At 40.6% G+C, this 16,711-nt stretch overlaps 1 protein-coding gene across 1 annotated transcript; it reads right to left on the bottom strand.

The window, feature by feature from the left end:
• Positions 1-3,183: 3,183 nt before the first annotated feature.
• zw10 (zw10 kinetochore protein) lies at positions 3,184-14,815 on the bottom strand. The gene is made up of 16 exons (XM_063011889.1): positions 14,638-14,815; positions 12,914-13,048; positions 12,175-12,276; positions 11,920-11,997; positions 11,055-11,214; positions 9,918-10,064; positions 9,551-9,745; positions 9,334-9,470; positions 8,192-8,374; positions 7,858-8,093; positions 6,495-6,566; positions 6,232-6,395; positions 5,149-5,279; positions 4,907-5,038; positions 4,628-4,830; positions 3,184-3,443 (listed from the first exon to the last, which is right to left on the bottom strand). Exons 1-16 carry the CDS (start codon positions 14,740-14,742, stop codon positions 3,323-3,325), a joined length of 2,301 nt encoding a protein of 766 aa, XP_062867959.1. The 5' UTR covers positions 14,743-14,815; the 3' UTR covers positions 3,184-3,322.
• Positions 14,816-16,711: the final 1,896 nt, after the last annotated feature.

The following is a 16,711-nucleotide window of genomic DNA, read 5'->3' as shown; positions in this document are numbered from 1 at the left end:
TGTAGACCCTTGACTGAACACCTCGAAGTATGTCTGTGGGAATTTGTGCACATTCAGTCAAAAGAGCATTTGTACGGCTGGACACTGATGTTGGTCTAGAAAGCCTCGATTGATGTTCCAGCTCATTCCAAAGCTGTTTAATAAGGTCAGGACTCTGTGAAGGCCACTGGAGGTGGTCGAGCTTTTCTTCATGTCTTGATAGAGAAACTGTTGCAGCAAAGTTTGAAGGATATCATTTCCTTTATATAATTGATTTATGACTGTTAGCAATTGTTGTGGCCGAAACACCTGAATTAAAAAAAATTTGAAGGGGTGTCCCAATACTTTTGTTCACATATTGTGTGTGTGCGCATGAATAAATTGATAGATAAGGAGAAACCATGGGGGAATTATGGTTGAAAGATTTGGCAACCCTGAGTGGGCGCTGTCGGGACGGCTCAGACGATGTCGTAAAGGCGTCGTAGTGAGTGAGTTTGACAGCATAGTGATTGTAGTTCAAACTGTGCATAAATATTCAAAATAAGTAAATAAAATTATTAACATTAACATAAAAGTGAAACTACACGTTTATATTTGCATACAGTCTATAAAACTGTGCTGTTTCCCTGTGTCAATGTCTGTTTTTTCTCTTCTGAGAGGAAAAAACTTGATAAAAGTCCAAACTCTGTGCTTCTGACTTCATTACCATTAAACAACTGGTTTTATTTACTGGTTTAGGTGGTTTATTTAAATTCCCTATTTAAAAAAAAAAAACCTCCACTGCGCTGCCGTGTTATAGAGACCATGATTTTTCAGTTGGGCCATCCATTTCTAGGCCTTTTTGGGGTTCTAGTATAAAGGTTCTGCACTTTTTAAAATTATTTATTAAGAATTTCAAAAACAAACTACATCACTTTTCTACACAGTCACCTTCCGATGCATTTTTCCAGCGTCGTACCAACTTTTTGATGTAGCCACTGATGTACCGCTCACTGCTCATTTCACATCATCACATGAAAATCTTCTTCCCCTTAAAGCGTCTTTGAGGGTCCAAAAAGGTGGAAATCAGATGGAGCTAAATCAGGACTATAAGCGTCTCTCAGACACGACCGATTACTCCTCCCACCCTCACCGCTTATAACCAAAATATAAAAGTGTGGAAACTTTTTGAAGATCCCTCGTATCTTATTCATTGTCCTGATTGTTTTATTCTGGTTGAAAATTGGTTTGAACCCACCCATAAACAATGCACACAAGGTACATTTACATTTTTGGCATTTAGCAGACGCTCTTATCCAAAGCGACTTACAGTACAGTTCCGGTATACAGTCTGAGCAATTGAGGGTTAAAGCCTTGTTCAAGGGCCCAACAGCAGCAACCTGGCAGTGGTGGGGCTTGAACCAGCATCCTTCTGATTACTAGTCCAGTACCTTAATAACCACTAGGCTACGGCTTGCCTAGGATGGCACCCTGGACAAAATACCTATCCACTGCAAGACAAAACACACTTATTCACACATAGTGGCAATTTAGAGCCAATCTCTCTTCTGCATGTTTTTGAAGTGTGGGAGGAAACCAGAGTACCTATTAGAAAACTCATGTTGGAAGTAAGGCTCGATCCACGGCCCACGTCGCCATACAGTTGCCTCAAGTTGCTTAATGCCACATGATGAATAAGGTTTGCACATGAAATGCTGCACGTGTTGTATCTGATGAATCTTTTCTAGATAATTGATCAGGTCTACACACTCATATTATAATTAAGAGGTTTATTGAAAAGTTGCAAAGAAATCAGCTCTCCCCAGGCTCTCAGGCTGCAGCGTTCTGAGTCTTCACCCCTAGCGGGAAGATGAAGCACAGACCCCGTATTGTGCGTTCAATCAGTTTTTATACATACCTCTAGTCTTTGACCGGTCTTAATCAATCTTTTGCTGAGCTGTCGTTTTGCCAAAATATAGGGTGTGTGTGTGTGTGTGCAGCTGAGTGCAGCAGTTTCAGAGAGTAGGATGTGCCGAAAACAGAGAAGTTTTATGCTCTCACACCCCCTATATGGAGTTGTTCTGTACCAAGTGTTGTTATAGGGATTTTTATCAAGCACAATTGTCTTTGGACTGTGGGAGGAAACGCACACAGACACGGGGAGAACATACAAACTCCACACAGAAAGGACCCTGACCACTCCACCTGGGGATCAAACCCAGGACCTTCTTGCTGTAAGACGACAGTGCTACCCACCGAGCCGCTCTTTGAATTTTTATTATTTGTTAATAAAATAATAACAATGATAAATAGTTAATTTATTTATACCAACTGCTTTATTCTAAGTGGTGGCTTGGTTCTGGTTCCACCTGAAAAACTGTGAGCAAGGCAGGACTACACACTGGATCGTGGTTACACACCTACAGACACCTAGGCTCAATTTAGAGCAGCCAAAAACCGTGTGCTTGTTTATGGGGTTAATAAGAAACTAAAGTCCCCAGGCTAAATCAGTTGTAGCCTAGCAGTTAAGGTACCGGACTAGTAATCTAAAGGTGGCTGGTTCAAGTCCCACCACTGCCAGGTTGCCACTGTTGGGCCCTTGAGCAAGGCCCTTAACCTTCAATTGCTTAGACGTTATACTGCTGTCACAGTAGTGTAATTCGCTTTGGATAAAAGTGTCTGCTAAATGCTGAAAATGTAAGTAAACACACATAAAATTATGAGGATCTGTCCCTGTTGGGCCCCTGAGCAAGGCCCTCAACTCTCAATTGCTCACGTTATATTTAATGATAATTGTAAATCGCTTTGGATTTGGTAAGTCTTGTGATAATGAAAATAAATGTGATTGTTTAAAAGATGTCATGTTTTTAAAAATGCTACATCAACAGTTGAAAACGAAAAGAACCAGCCGCTCAGGTGGCGCAGCGGTAAAGTACGCTAGCACACCAGAGTTGGGCCGAGCGGCTGCATGAACAACGATTGGCTGTTGTTCATAGGGTTAGGGGTAAAGTCGGATCATAGGTCCTCATAACTGGTGCGACTGCGGCCCCTGCTGGCTGACTGATGGCGCCTGAACAGGGCTGAGGAATAATGCTGATGGGGGTGTGGCCCTCCGTACACAGTGCCCGTCAAGTGTATGAACTCGACTCGTGCAGGTGAAAAATGTGTTCTCTTTCATGATCAGAACTTTTGAGATGCACACACCGGTCGGAAATCAACAGGCAGTGCTTGAAAATACATTTATTGTTATTGTTATTATTGATTTGGCAGCAGAATAGAAAAATACAAACAAAAAGATGAAAGAAGGAAGAGCAGCGTGTTTGTTTTAGCATTGTAGCGTATTAAGTGCAGTGGTGGTTAGTCTTTATTTGATTTTTGTGAGAGCCACCGCTCGTCTGTCCGTGTTCTGGAACAGAGCTCGAATCAAACTCTTCATTTCGTTACTGGTGAACTCCTGCGCCAGGGGTCCTTTACCCTCCGCCCACCTACAACAGAAAAACAGAAGAGGTCTTAATATCTGTGCAACAATTTTCACACAAAACTCATCAATGGTCAAAATATATGGACAAAAGTATTGGGACAATGTGTTTAATTCAATTACTAACAGTAATCAATTATTTAATGAAAATTATATACTTCCAACATGGCAGCAACAGTTTATGGAAGGCTCTTACCTGTTTCAGCATGACTCTACCTCTGTGCACAAAGCAAACTCTATAAAGACTTTAAAAGCTTCGTTTTTTTTATTTATTTATATTTTTTCCCCCCCAATTTTTATCCCCCAGTCTAGTCGTGTCCAATTACCCTCTTTGCGTCCTCTATACTGATTCGACCCTTCACCGCTGACTGAGGACGCCTCTCAACTGACATGCAGGCGCCATCAGTCAGCCAGCAGGGGCCGCAGTCGCACCAGTTATGAGGACCTATGATCCGACTTTCTTACCCCTAACCCTGAACAACAGCCAATCGTTGTTCATGCAGCCGCCCAGCCCAGTCGGAGAGGCAGAGCTGAGATTCGATACGATGTATTCGAAACCCCAACTCAGGTGCGCTAGCGTACTTTTTTTTTTAAAGCATTTTTCCTCCCAATCTAGTCTACTGATGCTGATCTCCACTTCTGATTGAGGAGAGCGAGACTAACACACCCCCTCTGACACGTGTGCAGTAGCCGACTGCATCTTTTTACCTGCACGAGGCGAGTTCATATTTGGATCAGCTTTGTGTACGGAGAGCCACGCCCTGATTAACGCATTATTCCTGGAACTGGGCAGGTGCCGAAATGTCAGCTCTGGTGTGCGAGCGTGTTTTACCGCTGCGCCACCTGAGTGGCACGCGGCATACAAAAACACTCTTGACTGAATGGACACAAATTCCCATAGACACCATTCAAAGTTTTATGATAAGCCTTTTAAGAAGAGTGGCTGCTGTTATAGCTGAAAAGATCACATAGAGATCACTCTGTTTTAATAATGTTTGTTTTTTGAAATAGGACGTCCAACAAGCTCATGGTCAGGTGTCCAAATACTTTTGGCCATACGGAGTATTATATCAGCTAGATTTTCATCTAAGCTCAATTCACTTGTGAGGAACTTGTAACCCTAACTCAACTACACCAGAGTCTAAGATCTCTGTTACTTGTACAACCATGTAATCGTTTGCTGTACGTCACCTGTCCACGATCTCTTGCAGATTGGCCTGCAGTACAATGGAGAGCTCCTTAAAGGTCATCCACTTTTTAACATAGACTGGCACTTCCTCTTGGTACTTCTTGTTCTTGTTCTCTTCCGGTAGTGGGGTGAAGACCAGCGGCCCCTCCTCGATGATGGTCTGGCACAGTGTGTGCAGCCTCTCGCCGTCCTCAGTTGAAATATCCTGAAGCAAAATGTATTATTTACACCGCTGGAACATAATCAGCGTTATAGAACAGGGTCGATCGTGCAGTACTCACCTCTAACATCATGATTTTACCGATCAGTTCAGATATGGCTGTGTTCAGAAGTGTTCCCATAGATTTGCAGTAGATGTTTACTGGTAAAACATCTTGCCAGACTTTCCCCAGTCGCTTCAGTTGATGAATCACCTGAATATCAACAACATGATCACATGATTTACAATAAACAGAAGGATTTTACTCAGTTAAATAAGAGGCTCTGAACAGGCGTTGCTCATAACCGTGGTTCTTCGTCTCACCTGTCTGACTGCTTTGCTGGCTGCAGTGTAATTATCTTCATCATCCAAATTGGAGAAGTTTCTGGCAGTGGACAGTCTCTCTAACATTTCTGCTTTCTGGACGTTCATCTGTGCCACAAAGCACTGAGCACCTTAAAGAATCAGCAAAAAAGAAACACATTTTTAACAGAGAGTCTTTAAAGGACCTTTATATTTATATTCTTCCCCATTCTTAACCTGCTTTATATTTTCCTTATGTCTGCTACACCAGTGATCTCCAACATTTATTAAGGGGCCGCACAGAAAGAATAAATAATAATTTTTTTAATAACTGTTTTATTGACGATCACAAAGATGTTTTATGAAAAACGAGATTCTCAGATAAGTTCGAGTGTTACCTCCCAACCACAAATGACTTACAAAATGCGACGGAATGGATCCGCGACCCATTTTTAAATATGCTTGCTGTATCGAGCATGTCTGTGCTGGAAAAGGATCAACTGCTGGAGATTGCAAATGACGGTGGCCTTAAAAGTATGTTTCAGTCAACTTCAAACCTGCCAGCATTCTGGATTAAAATCAAGGCAGAATATCCAGAGATCGCTACAAAAGCAATGAAAACAGTGCTTCCTTTTCCAACATCCTATCTTTGTGAAGTGGGATTTTCTGCAGTAACGGCAACCAAAACAAAGCTGTGTAGACTGTACATAACGAAACACACTACAGGTGTTATCACCCCTAAATGGGAGCGTCTCGTTGCAGCAAAAAAAGCTCAGGGTTCCCACTGATTTTCCATCATTGGTGAGTAGTACTGTTATGCACGAAGTGTTTTTTATTATTCTCGTAGTATAATTTTATTTTAAATCCTCCCTCCCCCGTCAGTCCCTAAAATTAGATCTTATATATAACTGGTCAGTTGGGGACCGCTGTGCTACACAATGCAGTTCGCATCACTTCTGTTACTGTATATAAGTTACTGATTCTTGCAGTCAGGTAGGAACAAAAAACACAAACTTGTCCAGGTTAAGTGGACTCATTCTGGCTTCTTCCAGAACCTTTTTTGTAAAACTAAAATACTCCAGAGGTAAAATATAAACAACTTACCTAGTTTCCGAAAGCCTGGGACCAAATCCACAAAATAAGCCACTCCGTCCTTTAAAGGAAGATGTGGTCTGAACTGGTGGCCGAGCGTCAGCAGATGATGAGCCAGAAACATGCAGTTGTTGTGGTGAATGGCGGCCAAGTGAGGGAACTTTAGTAGGTTGTCCCTGTAAAAGCAAAAAAAAAAAAACTGTTAGCAAACTGTTTTTAAGGTTCTTAAAGAAACGACTGTTCACACGATTCTACATTATGACAAACAAACTCACTTGTGGTACGTAGGCACAACATCATAGAAGAGGTGAAAGATATTTCTGGTCGTGTAGAAAAGCTGAACAGCGCTAGAAAAAAAAGAATATTTAATTTTTCCATCTGCTCAAAGATAAAGATCCTCTTTAACTGCATCTGCAATTTTAATCTTCATATAAATGTTGAGATTTTCTCAATTTTCTTGCAAAGCCTTTGAGCTGGATTACCAGTAAAATCCTTCTAGAAGCTCCTTTATGCACAAACTAAAGTGCAGTTCTTTACTAAGTTTTATCTTCTGCATGTTACCTTGCAAAACTAAACTATCCACCTAGCTATTTCAAAACCCTTGTCCTTACATAAACAGCAGTCCACAGCACAGGCCAGGAATACACGTAACTGTGTCTGAAATCTCTCTAATGCAGAATTCCTTACTTAAAACAAAAATGATCCCACCTGAGAAAGTTGGAAACAAACCAAACAGAAAACGCTCCAAGTTAGGGTGTCGCTTTGTTCATAAAACGTCATCAAAGTGGCCACGTCACGAATCTGCATTTGTGTCGAATAACCGCCAAATCCAGTCTGAAAGCTCCACATGTATCTGTGTTTATCTGGTTTTCCTCTTTGTTTCACTTTTAAACTTGTGTTACAGCTCGAGGTTTTGAGAAATTGTGAGAATCAGCTTCTCCTAGAGTCTAAAACACTTATTGTTAAAAAAAAACAAAAAAAAACACTCTCCACTAATGAAATTCCTTGCTCGTTGTTTTAGTACAATAAGTCACGTTAAGCATTGTTCACGTTAAGCGTTGTTCGTTCTGCCCGAGTTGTTTTACCGCATCATATCAAACAGTTTAACTTATTGGATGCACTTTTAAAAAGTCAGCGGCAAACTGGGTCAGAGTTCAGTTAGGTGAACTTTAAGCGCCGCAGCAAGTGCAAAAATCATGAGCCCAACACAGAAAAAGTGTGCCACACTCCATAGGAAACAATGGCGCAAAAGAAAAAAAACCACAGTCGGCGCAAAAGTGGTTTTGCCGCTTCTCATGTGAACGCACCCTTAACAAACTCATCAACTGATTCAGATCAAAGCAAACAAACTAAAGGTGTAAATACACACTGAAACCCCATTGGTACATCAGTCTGACAGTTTAAACAATTAAAAACCAGTAGTGTAGTGTAATGATTTGGTCATGTAGGATCATCAGCCTCAAAACTGCAGGACAAAATTAGCAACTTTAGGACATCAAAACTTTCATACAGATTAACTTCATCCGGCTAATGAGAATGCATATTGAAAATGTACCTTTAGTTATAAAAAAATCTTCTACAGGTTTTCAGGGTTCGTTCCTCTGAGTAATAAGACTAAAATAAGTAATAGAAACGTACCACTGGGGAGAGCTGCCCACTGCCTCAGACAGGGTCTTGATAGCTAGATCCATTAACTGCTGCACAGATTCACTGATGCGACACACAGGCAAGCACAAAGTGCGCTGGGCCAGCTGCTTCTCGTTCTCCAGGATCTGCTGGTCATACTGGGCACTCTTCTTACCCTCGTGCTTCTCTTTGCCCCCTCCACCCAGGCTGGGCAGTTTAGGTAGAGTGAGCTTGTAGTCAGGAGAGATCTGGTAATAACAATAAGATAATAATACAGTACAGGTACATTATTTATGGGTGCATTAGTGAGATTGGTCTATGGAGATTAATGATAAGCTGGTCTTACTTTAATTGTATTGTGCATTTCTGAGGTCATCAGTTTGCGGGCAGCCACGATCACATCTTGGCATTTTTTGCTGGCGAAATGACAGTTGACATTTCTTGCGTACTTGAGGAGATCTGTGGACTCTCCAGCGAGGTAGCCCATCTCTTTTAACTGGTTTTCAAAATCTTCAGTTTCTTTAATAACCTGAAGAAATAAAAATGAGGCAATGAAAACACGGAAGCTTTTTTTTTTTTTTTTATTGCATCCAGGTAGGAATAATAATCCACATATAAATGTAGGTATAAATGCAACCAGTATGCATTTAGAAGCAATTTTTATGCATTTTCTCCCCATTTTCCTCCCGATTTAGCGTACTCAATTTGTCTTCCGCTGCTGAGGGATATCCGATTGCATCCGAGGAGAGCACGTCGCTGCCCACGCCTCTTTCCGACACGTGTACAGCCCTCCTCTTCTCACCCCCTGCATTCTGCACAGGCGTCTCTTCCACCAATCAGGGTCCTTACACAGCGTGGGAAGATCCCACCCACCCACCCACACATAGTCTGGTCGTCCTGCCCTAGCAGATACGGTGGCCAATTAGTATCTGCTGCAGGCACTGTCAAGTATGCCCACCAGATGGCGCCCAGCCGACCGGTGGCAACGGCGAGTTTCGAACCGAGGAGTTCAGAATCCCGCTGAGAAATATCCTGCTGCGTTGGGCGCCAATATTTAGAACCACTTTAAATCAGGCTGCACTTTTGATTAAATAGCAAGAAGGTCTTGGATTCGATTCCCAGGTGAAGCGGTTCGGGGTCCTTTCTGTGTGGAGTTTGCATGTTCTCCCTGTGTCTGCATGGGTTTCCTCCGTGAGCTCCGGTTTCCTCCCACAGTACAAAGACGTGCAAGTGAGGGGAATTGGAGATACAAAATTGTCCATGACTGTGTGTGACATTAAAAACTTGAACTGATGAATGTTGTGTAACCAGTCCTGTCCTGACATGAATGTAACCAAAGTGTGTAAAACATTACGTTAAAATCCTAATAAATAATAATAACATTTGATTAAACCATCTCTTCAAACCACATGACGAGCAAAATTGTTCTCAATGCATTTTGTCATGTGTGTCCAGGGTCTGAAATGCACAAACAGTCTGGAGTCTTACCACATCGTAGGTCGCTAGCTGACTGCTGTTAGTCGGTATTGAATACAATAAGCATTCACGGATGATACAGTCAGACATCTCCTCCCAGATCTGCTCTCCCAGTATAGCAGATACTTTCTTCTCACCTACAGTTGTATCTGTACAGAACAAAGACTGATTAAACTCTCCATATAACTGCTAACAGTTATAAAAAAGCTTCATTCATGCTTGGAAGTACCAAATAGGTGTTTGTGCAGAGTCTTCAGCACTGACAGGATTTTGGCGTAGACTTGAGCAGGAGCTGGACGCTCCGTTTGGTTTTCTTCACTCTGAACAGTTAGAACTGTGCCCAGCTCAGGCTGCTCAACTACCTCCACCCATAGAGAGGAGAACATAATCAGGGGCTTCAGGATATACTTCACTAACACCTGACCTGCGGGTGAACACAGAGATAGCTGTAAATAAACAACATCCTTACATATACTATTCATACATTTTATTAGGTTGGTACAGATTATATAAGACATAAGAGCTTAATTTAAATAGAAATTTAGTACCGTATAAACTCTCATACTATTATTAAAAATTCAATGAAGAAACATTACCAAACAGTTTAATTTTCTTGTGCAGCTCTCCTTGAATGGCAAGGGCCTGAAGTACACTGGAAAAAAGAGGATTTGGACCGGCCTCTTTAGATTCTCCTATGTTCAAATGAAGTGCTGTTGTAAGGAAAGACTGCATGCCGGTAAGTTCTGCAAAGCAAAAACATCTAGTCATTACCAATTTCAGATTATGAATCTGGTGCCACTTGCAAAGCCCCTGATGTGATCACCACATGCTCCCTCCGACATGTCTAACATGTGGCTGCTTTATATAACTGTTTCACGTACAGAGAGCCATGCTCTGATCTGTCAGTGATCCCCAACCTTTTTTGCACCACAGACTGGTTTTATATAAGATATAATTTTACGGACCGGCGGGAGGATTTAAAATAGAATAATTATACTGCTCACAAATGAGCTTTTTCGCTGCAACGAGACGCTGCTCTCACCTAGGGGTGATTAAAAACAATAAGACCCGTAAAAAAGTAGTGTTTTCATTGCTGATGTATTTATTCTTTCTGTGCAGCCTGGTAATAAATGACCCAGGTGGTTGGGGACCACTGCTCTATGTGACTCCCCATCTACTTTATCAGGCACCCGGTTTAAACATGGAAATTGCACTAAATTTCAAATATACGTTCTAAGACTGGCTCTCTGCAGCACCCTAGAGTTGCACAATGAACACAAGAGTTCAAGAGTTTGATGCATGGATTTAGAATGAGAAGGCACCCATAAAAGATGAGGCAGATTTTGTTTTGCTGAGCTTCAGCTAAAATGTTAGGTTATTAAGAAAAAAACTGCTCAGGCTAATATCTGCTGCTCATTGCTGTAATGACATTCTCTGCTGGCAGGGTGATGGTACCTGCAACAGAGAGCAGTGCATGACCATACCTGATACTGACCCCTGTATGAACCCGAACCTGCCTCGTGCAAATGAAAAGAAGCAGTTGGCTGCACACGTGCGGTCATGTACAACCCTCCTCAGTCAGGGTACGGGTGTGCAGCAGTGGAAAGGAGATACAATTAATACTTTACATAATAGAGTAACTGGATTCAACTAGATTGAAAAAAGGGGGAAATGCATACAATTAACAGACATCCACTCTAATGTACCTAAAAGCGCACATAAAAGACTCTTACCTTTGGCAGGGGGCAGCTTCCACACTGCCAGTTGCTTCCACTCCTCCCCGAGGTGATAAATGAGGTTCTCTCTCTGAACAGTCAGCTCGGAGCTTAGTGCCCGAAGTAAAGGTAATTCTGATGTTTTCAAAGCCTTCAAGGCCTCGACACTGCCGCGTGCCTTGAGAAAAAAAGCAAGTCAATGAGCAACATTACTATTTACATGTAACATTACTTATTATTACATGTACAGTACAGGCCAAAAGTTTGGACACACCAGCCAAAAGTTTGGACACACCTTCTCTTCAATGTTTTTTCTTGATTATTTTTATTTTCTACATTGTAGATTAATACTGAAGACATCCAAACTATGAAGAATTATGTAGTGAACCAAAAAGTGTTAAACAAACCAGAATATGTTTTATATTTTACCAACTCTACCTCTGCACAACCCAACTGATGGTCTCAAACACATTAAAAAAGCAACAAATTCCAAAAATTCACTCTAGACAAGGCACAAACATTCATTGAAAACCATTCCAGGTGGAAACCTAATAAAGCTGGTTGAGAAAATTTCAAAGAGTGTGCAAATCTGTCATTAAAGCAAAAGATAGCTACTTTGAAGAATCTAAAATATAAAACATATTCTGGTTTGTTTAACATAAACTTTTTTGTTTACTACATAATTCCATATGTGTTCCTTCATAGTTTGGACGTCTTTAGTATTAATCTACAATGTAGAAAATTTAAAAAAAAATAAGAAAAACCACAGGAATGAGAAGGAAGGTGTGTCCAAACTTTTGGCCTGTACTGTACATCAATTGCTAATTGCAGACACCTAGGATGCCTTGGCTGACTGACAGTAATGGTTTACATTATTACCTACCTTTTCAAGTTCTTTTGCTGCTGCTTCATATTTCTTCTCTTGTAAGGTCTTGTGATATCCTTCCATGGCTGTGTCAAACTACAAATGCAGAAACGTTTAGGAACAAAAAAGTAACCACCATGCATTCTGTTGTATATAGTCGAAAGTATGTGGACACCCCTACTAATGATTAAATGTAGTTGTTTCAGTATTAGTATGGTGTTCTGAGCAAAATGGCCAGTACCTGTAAAGAAGCATTTAATAAAACCTATTCACCTCTTGTAGATGCTGAAGCATGCTTATCACAGCCACGTTCTTCTCAAGCTGCTGTTTGAGTTTGGCATATTCTGTTACAGCCTCATGGAGGTTTCTTTGCACCTGTGTGTACAACAATTCATATGATGAGTTGTGGATCAGAGCCGAGACACTGACAGCATATTAGGCAGGTGGTCCTATATAAATGTTTATAAATGGACTTTTAGAGTGTGCTGTACTTCCAATTAACTATACAGACCTAATAAAAGTCTATGCGAGAGACACCAAAAACAAGAAGATCAAGAGAAAGCAGGAGCCAAAACAATGAATCTATCTATGTCCTCGGCTGCTCCTGTTATGGGTTGCTGTCGGATCGTGATCGTGATCCTCATTATTGATTTGGCACAGTTTTTACACCAGATGCCCTTCCCGACACGGCCCTCCCTATTTATCCGGGCTTGGGACCGGCACTACAATGCACTGGTTTATGCATCCTAGCGGCTCGATACCTATAGAACAATTCAGTGTCTCCAATTAGCCTGGCTGCATGTTTTTGGACTGTGGGAGGAAACCGGAGCTCCCAGAGGAAACCCACACAGACATGGGGAGAACATGCAAACTCCACACAGAAAGGACCTGGACCACCCCACCCGGGGATCGAACCCAGGACCTTCTTGCTAAAAGGCGACAGTGCTACCCACTAAGCCACCGTGCCAAAACAATGAATAAAACACAGTAAACAACAGTGTTATGACTGTACCTCATTCTCTATACAACTTTTCAGAAGATCAATGTCTTTAGATACAGAGTCCACCTGGTCGATCAGTTCTTCAGCAGCTTCCATGCTTGGTATGAACTCACTGTATTTTTTATTAATCATGTCAGACACCTCCTCCTGTGTGGGGAAAAAAACCCAAAAATGAAACAAGTCTATCCTTGTAATGTCTGTAGGGTGAATTTTAGACAAGAAAACGTAGCGGTTGTTAATTAAATTACATTTTATCAACTCGTAAAATTAACAACTTGAAACTGGACAGAAATGTTAAAAGTGATACACTTGATTGGGACACAAAACTAATTTAAACATATAAAATACTACATACTGCAATAATTAATTACTTCACAAGGCAATCATGAGATATGTTTGAAGAAAAAATTAAAACAACTTAGTTTTAAACGAGGCACAGAGGATGCTGATGGTGCCACACAGTTTGTTTGTTTATTAGGATTTTAACGTCATGTTTTACACTTTGGTTACATTCATGACAGAAACGGTAGTTACTCATTACACAAGATTCATCAGTTCACAAGGTTATATCAAACACAGTCATGGACAATTTTGCATCTCCAATTCATCTCACTTGCATGTCTTTGGACTGTGGGAGGAAACCGGAGCACCCGAGGAAACCCACGCGAACAAGGGGAGAACATGCAAACTCCACACAGAAAGGACCCGGACCACCCCACCTGGGGATCGAACCCAGGACCTTCTTGCCGTGAGGCGACAGTGCTACCTACTTAGCCACCGTGCCGTCCATGCCACACAGTTTAACTGACCCATGCTGTTGCTTTATGTGTAGTGTTTATGTTTAAACCGTAGTGAATTGCTCATGAATGTAAATGCATAAAGCTCTAGGATAGACTGGCACCCTATTTAGGGTTTATTTCCACTTATGTGCCCAGTACAAACTCAAAGTTTCCCACAACCCTGGTCATGATAAACCTCTTGGTGAAGATGAGCTGAGAATTAACTTCTACCAATCAAATAAGCAATTCAGCTGATTACATTCACAGAATTTGGCAGGCCACAGAGAGGTTAACAATGACTGAATACAGGTGACAGATCAGGTGGCAACTTTAGGGCTTCAACCAGCAACCTTGTGATTACTAATCCAGTAACTTAACCACTGAGATGGCTTTGACCAGAAATTAAAATGCAACTTGTGCTCTTCACTAATATATAACATCAAATCTAAAATATAAGATAGGGGAAAATAAAAGATAAGGGATCAAAACAGGAGTTGGCTGTGATCTTAGCAGTTCAGTAAATATATAATATGACACGTTAACTAGCTAATATGTCAGCTTATAACCTACACACTAATTTCCAAAGTTTATGCAATACTCGAATGCAAAATAACAAGCATAAATAACAGCTATAATGAGCTATAATGCAGGGCCAATATAACATATAGTATATATGGTATTTATATGTTATTTAATGGTAAATATTCAACACAGGTCCAAGCTAACTTAGTATACGTGGCTCACTAATGTTGCTACATGCCACTAAATCAACATTTTAAAAACACATTTACATCTATTCTTCATTATAAGCTCACAAATAACATTCAATGACTTTTATTATTAATAAATATTAGATACAACGTCGCTGTAACGTTAGCAACAATGACAGCTGCTGCCAACCAGGCAAAGCAGCTAGCCAGTTAGCACGCTAGCATGAAGTGTACCGGTTTTATTTACTTTGGTTTCCTCCACTTTCCGCGACAGCTTGGATACTTTTGAAGCCAGGTCATCTTTTTCTAGTTTCCCCGAGCTTGCCAACACTTCTGTTACAAACGAAGCCATCTCTCAACTAATATTCTACTCCGACTACTTAAAATAGCTGGAGAGTCAAATCCTTCTGTTACCCGCCATACTGTCCTCCCGCCCCAACGCCAGATTTCAAACGAACCGATTCAAACGAACCGACTCCGAAAGGAATCGGTTTAACTCATTCGTTAAACAAAGATACTCACGTGTTTAGCAGGGAGTCGGTTAGTTATAATTGATCCGAATCATGAATCAAATAGATTTGTTTTGAATTAACAGATTCGTAAGACTAGTGAGTCGGTACAATGCAAATGAACATGTTTTAATTCCAGACCAGAAAATCGGTTTCACATTTCACTTTCATGAAGTTATTAGTCCTGTGCGAATTGGTTCGTCAAACATAAAGGATTAAAGAGTCAAAATGACAGTTTTAACACCTTAAGTTATGTGATTAATGAGTCATTGAAGTTATTTATTTATTAGGATTTTAACGTCATGTTTTACACTTTGGTTACAATCATGACAGGAACGGTAGTTACTCATTACACAAGATTCATCAGTTCACAAGTTTAATGTCAAACACAGTCATGGACAATTTTGTATCTCCAATTCACCTCACTTGCACGTCTTTGGACTGTGGAAGGAAATCGGAGCACCAGGAGGGAATCCACACAGACATGGGGAGAACATGCAAACTCCACACAGAAAGGACCCAGACCGCCCCACCTGGGGATTGAACCCAGGACCTCCTTGCTGTGAGGTGACAGTGCTACCCACTAAGCCACCGTGCCACCCCAGTCATTCAAGTAGTCTAAATTATATGACAGTAATAAAATACTGTATAGTTTACACAAGGGTGGGTTAAAAGAAGTAGACACTTTCTGTAGAGGTTTCTCACATCATTGAGCAGAAATTGTTCCACTTTTCTTTACAAAATAGCTTCAGTTCATTGATGTTTCAGGGTACTTGTTTATGCATGGCTTTACTTAAGATTTCATCTTAGCATCTTAATAGCATTGAGGTCTGGATTTTGACTTTCCATTTCAACACTGATTTTTTCCCCTTTCTTTTAACCATTCAGATATTTGCTAATGTCCCTTACATCATTGTCCTGTTTCATGAACTGATTTTTTCACTGTTTACTTTTTTTTTTTTTTTTTATCTCACTGACTACAAGTTTCTTACATCCTGAGGCTGTAAAACAAGCTCAAATCATCACCCCTTCACCAACATGCTTAACAGCTGGTACTAGGTGCTTTTGTTAATACACTGCTTTACCCTGATATGACACAATTTAACAAATCATGGCACAATTTTGTGTTGCCACATTTTTTTTTTGAGAGGCTTCGAACCATCCTTCCATTAAAGCCATACTTGTTTAGTCTTTTTGTAAATGTACTGTCATAAACATGAAGATACAGAGGTCTAGTCTGTCACATGATGTAACTCTTAAGTTTTTCTTTTCATCTGAATATTAAACTGTTATTAAACTAGCTAATAAGAGTGCTCCACCACCCAAGTGGTCACACTCCTTGATTAACTAATCTTGCTTAGTTGATTCGTAATATTTGGCTGCTAAGATAGATAGATAGTTACTCTCTTAATTATTTCTTTAAGAGATAATTACTCTTTTCATGATTGTGGAGGGGCGTTAAGGTGGAGCAGAGATAAATTACTTTTGCCAACTACTGTTACTTACCTTCAAGAGTGTTTACACTCACATCTCACAAACATGGATAGCAGCCATTACCTTTAAAGGTTTAGCACCACCAGAAGATGGCAGTGGAAGTGAGTATGCTGTAACTTAGTCATCTAAAAGTCCTGTTAATTCTACCACCAAAAGCACCAGAGACCTTTTGAAGAAAATTCAGAAGAAGCTGTAGAGAATTTGGATTGGGCAGAAACACTGGAGCATTCAATTTTAATTACTTATTGACAATTCAGTGTATGGTAGTGCATTTATTGCTAACAGAAATACTGAAAAATACAAGAAAATAGATGTATG

The sequence above is a fragment of the Trichomycterus rosablanca genome, chromosome 16 (genome assembly GCF_030014385.1).
Source record: "Trichomycterus rosablanca isolate fTriRos1 chromosome 16, fTriRos1.hap1, whole genome shotgun sequence".
NCBI classification, from domain to species: Eukaryota; Metazoa; Chordata; class Actinopteri; order Siluriformes; family Trichomycteridae; genus Trichomycterus; species Trichomycterus rosablanca.
Note: the sequence above shows the minus strand (reverse complement) of the source record. Positions and strands in the feature narration are given on the sequence as shown.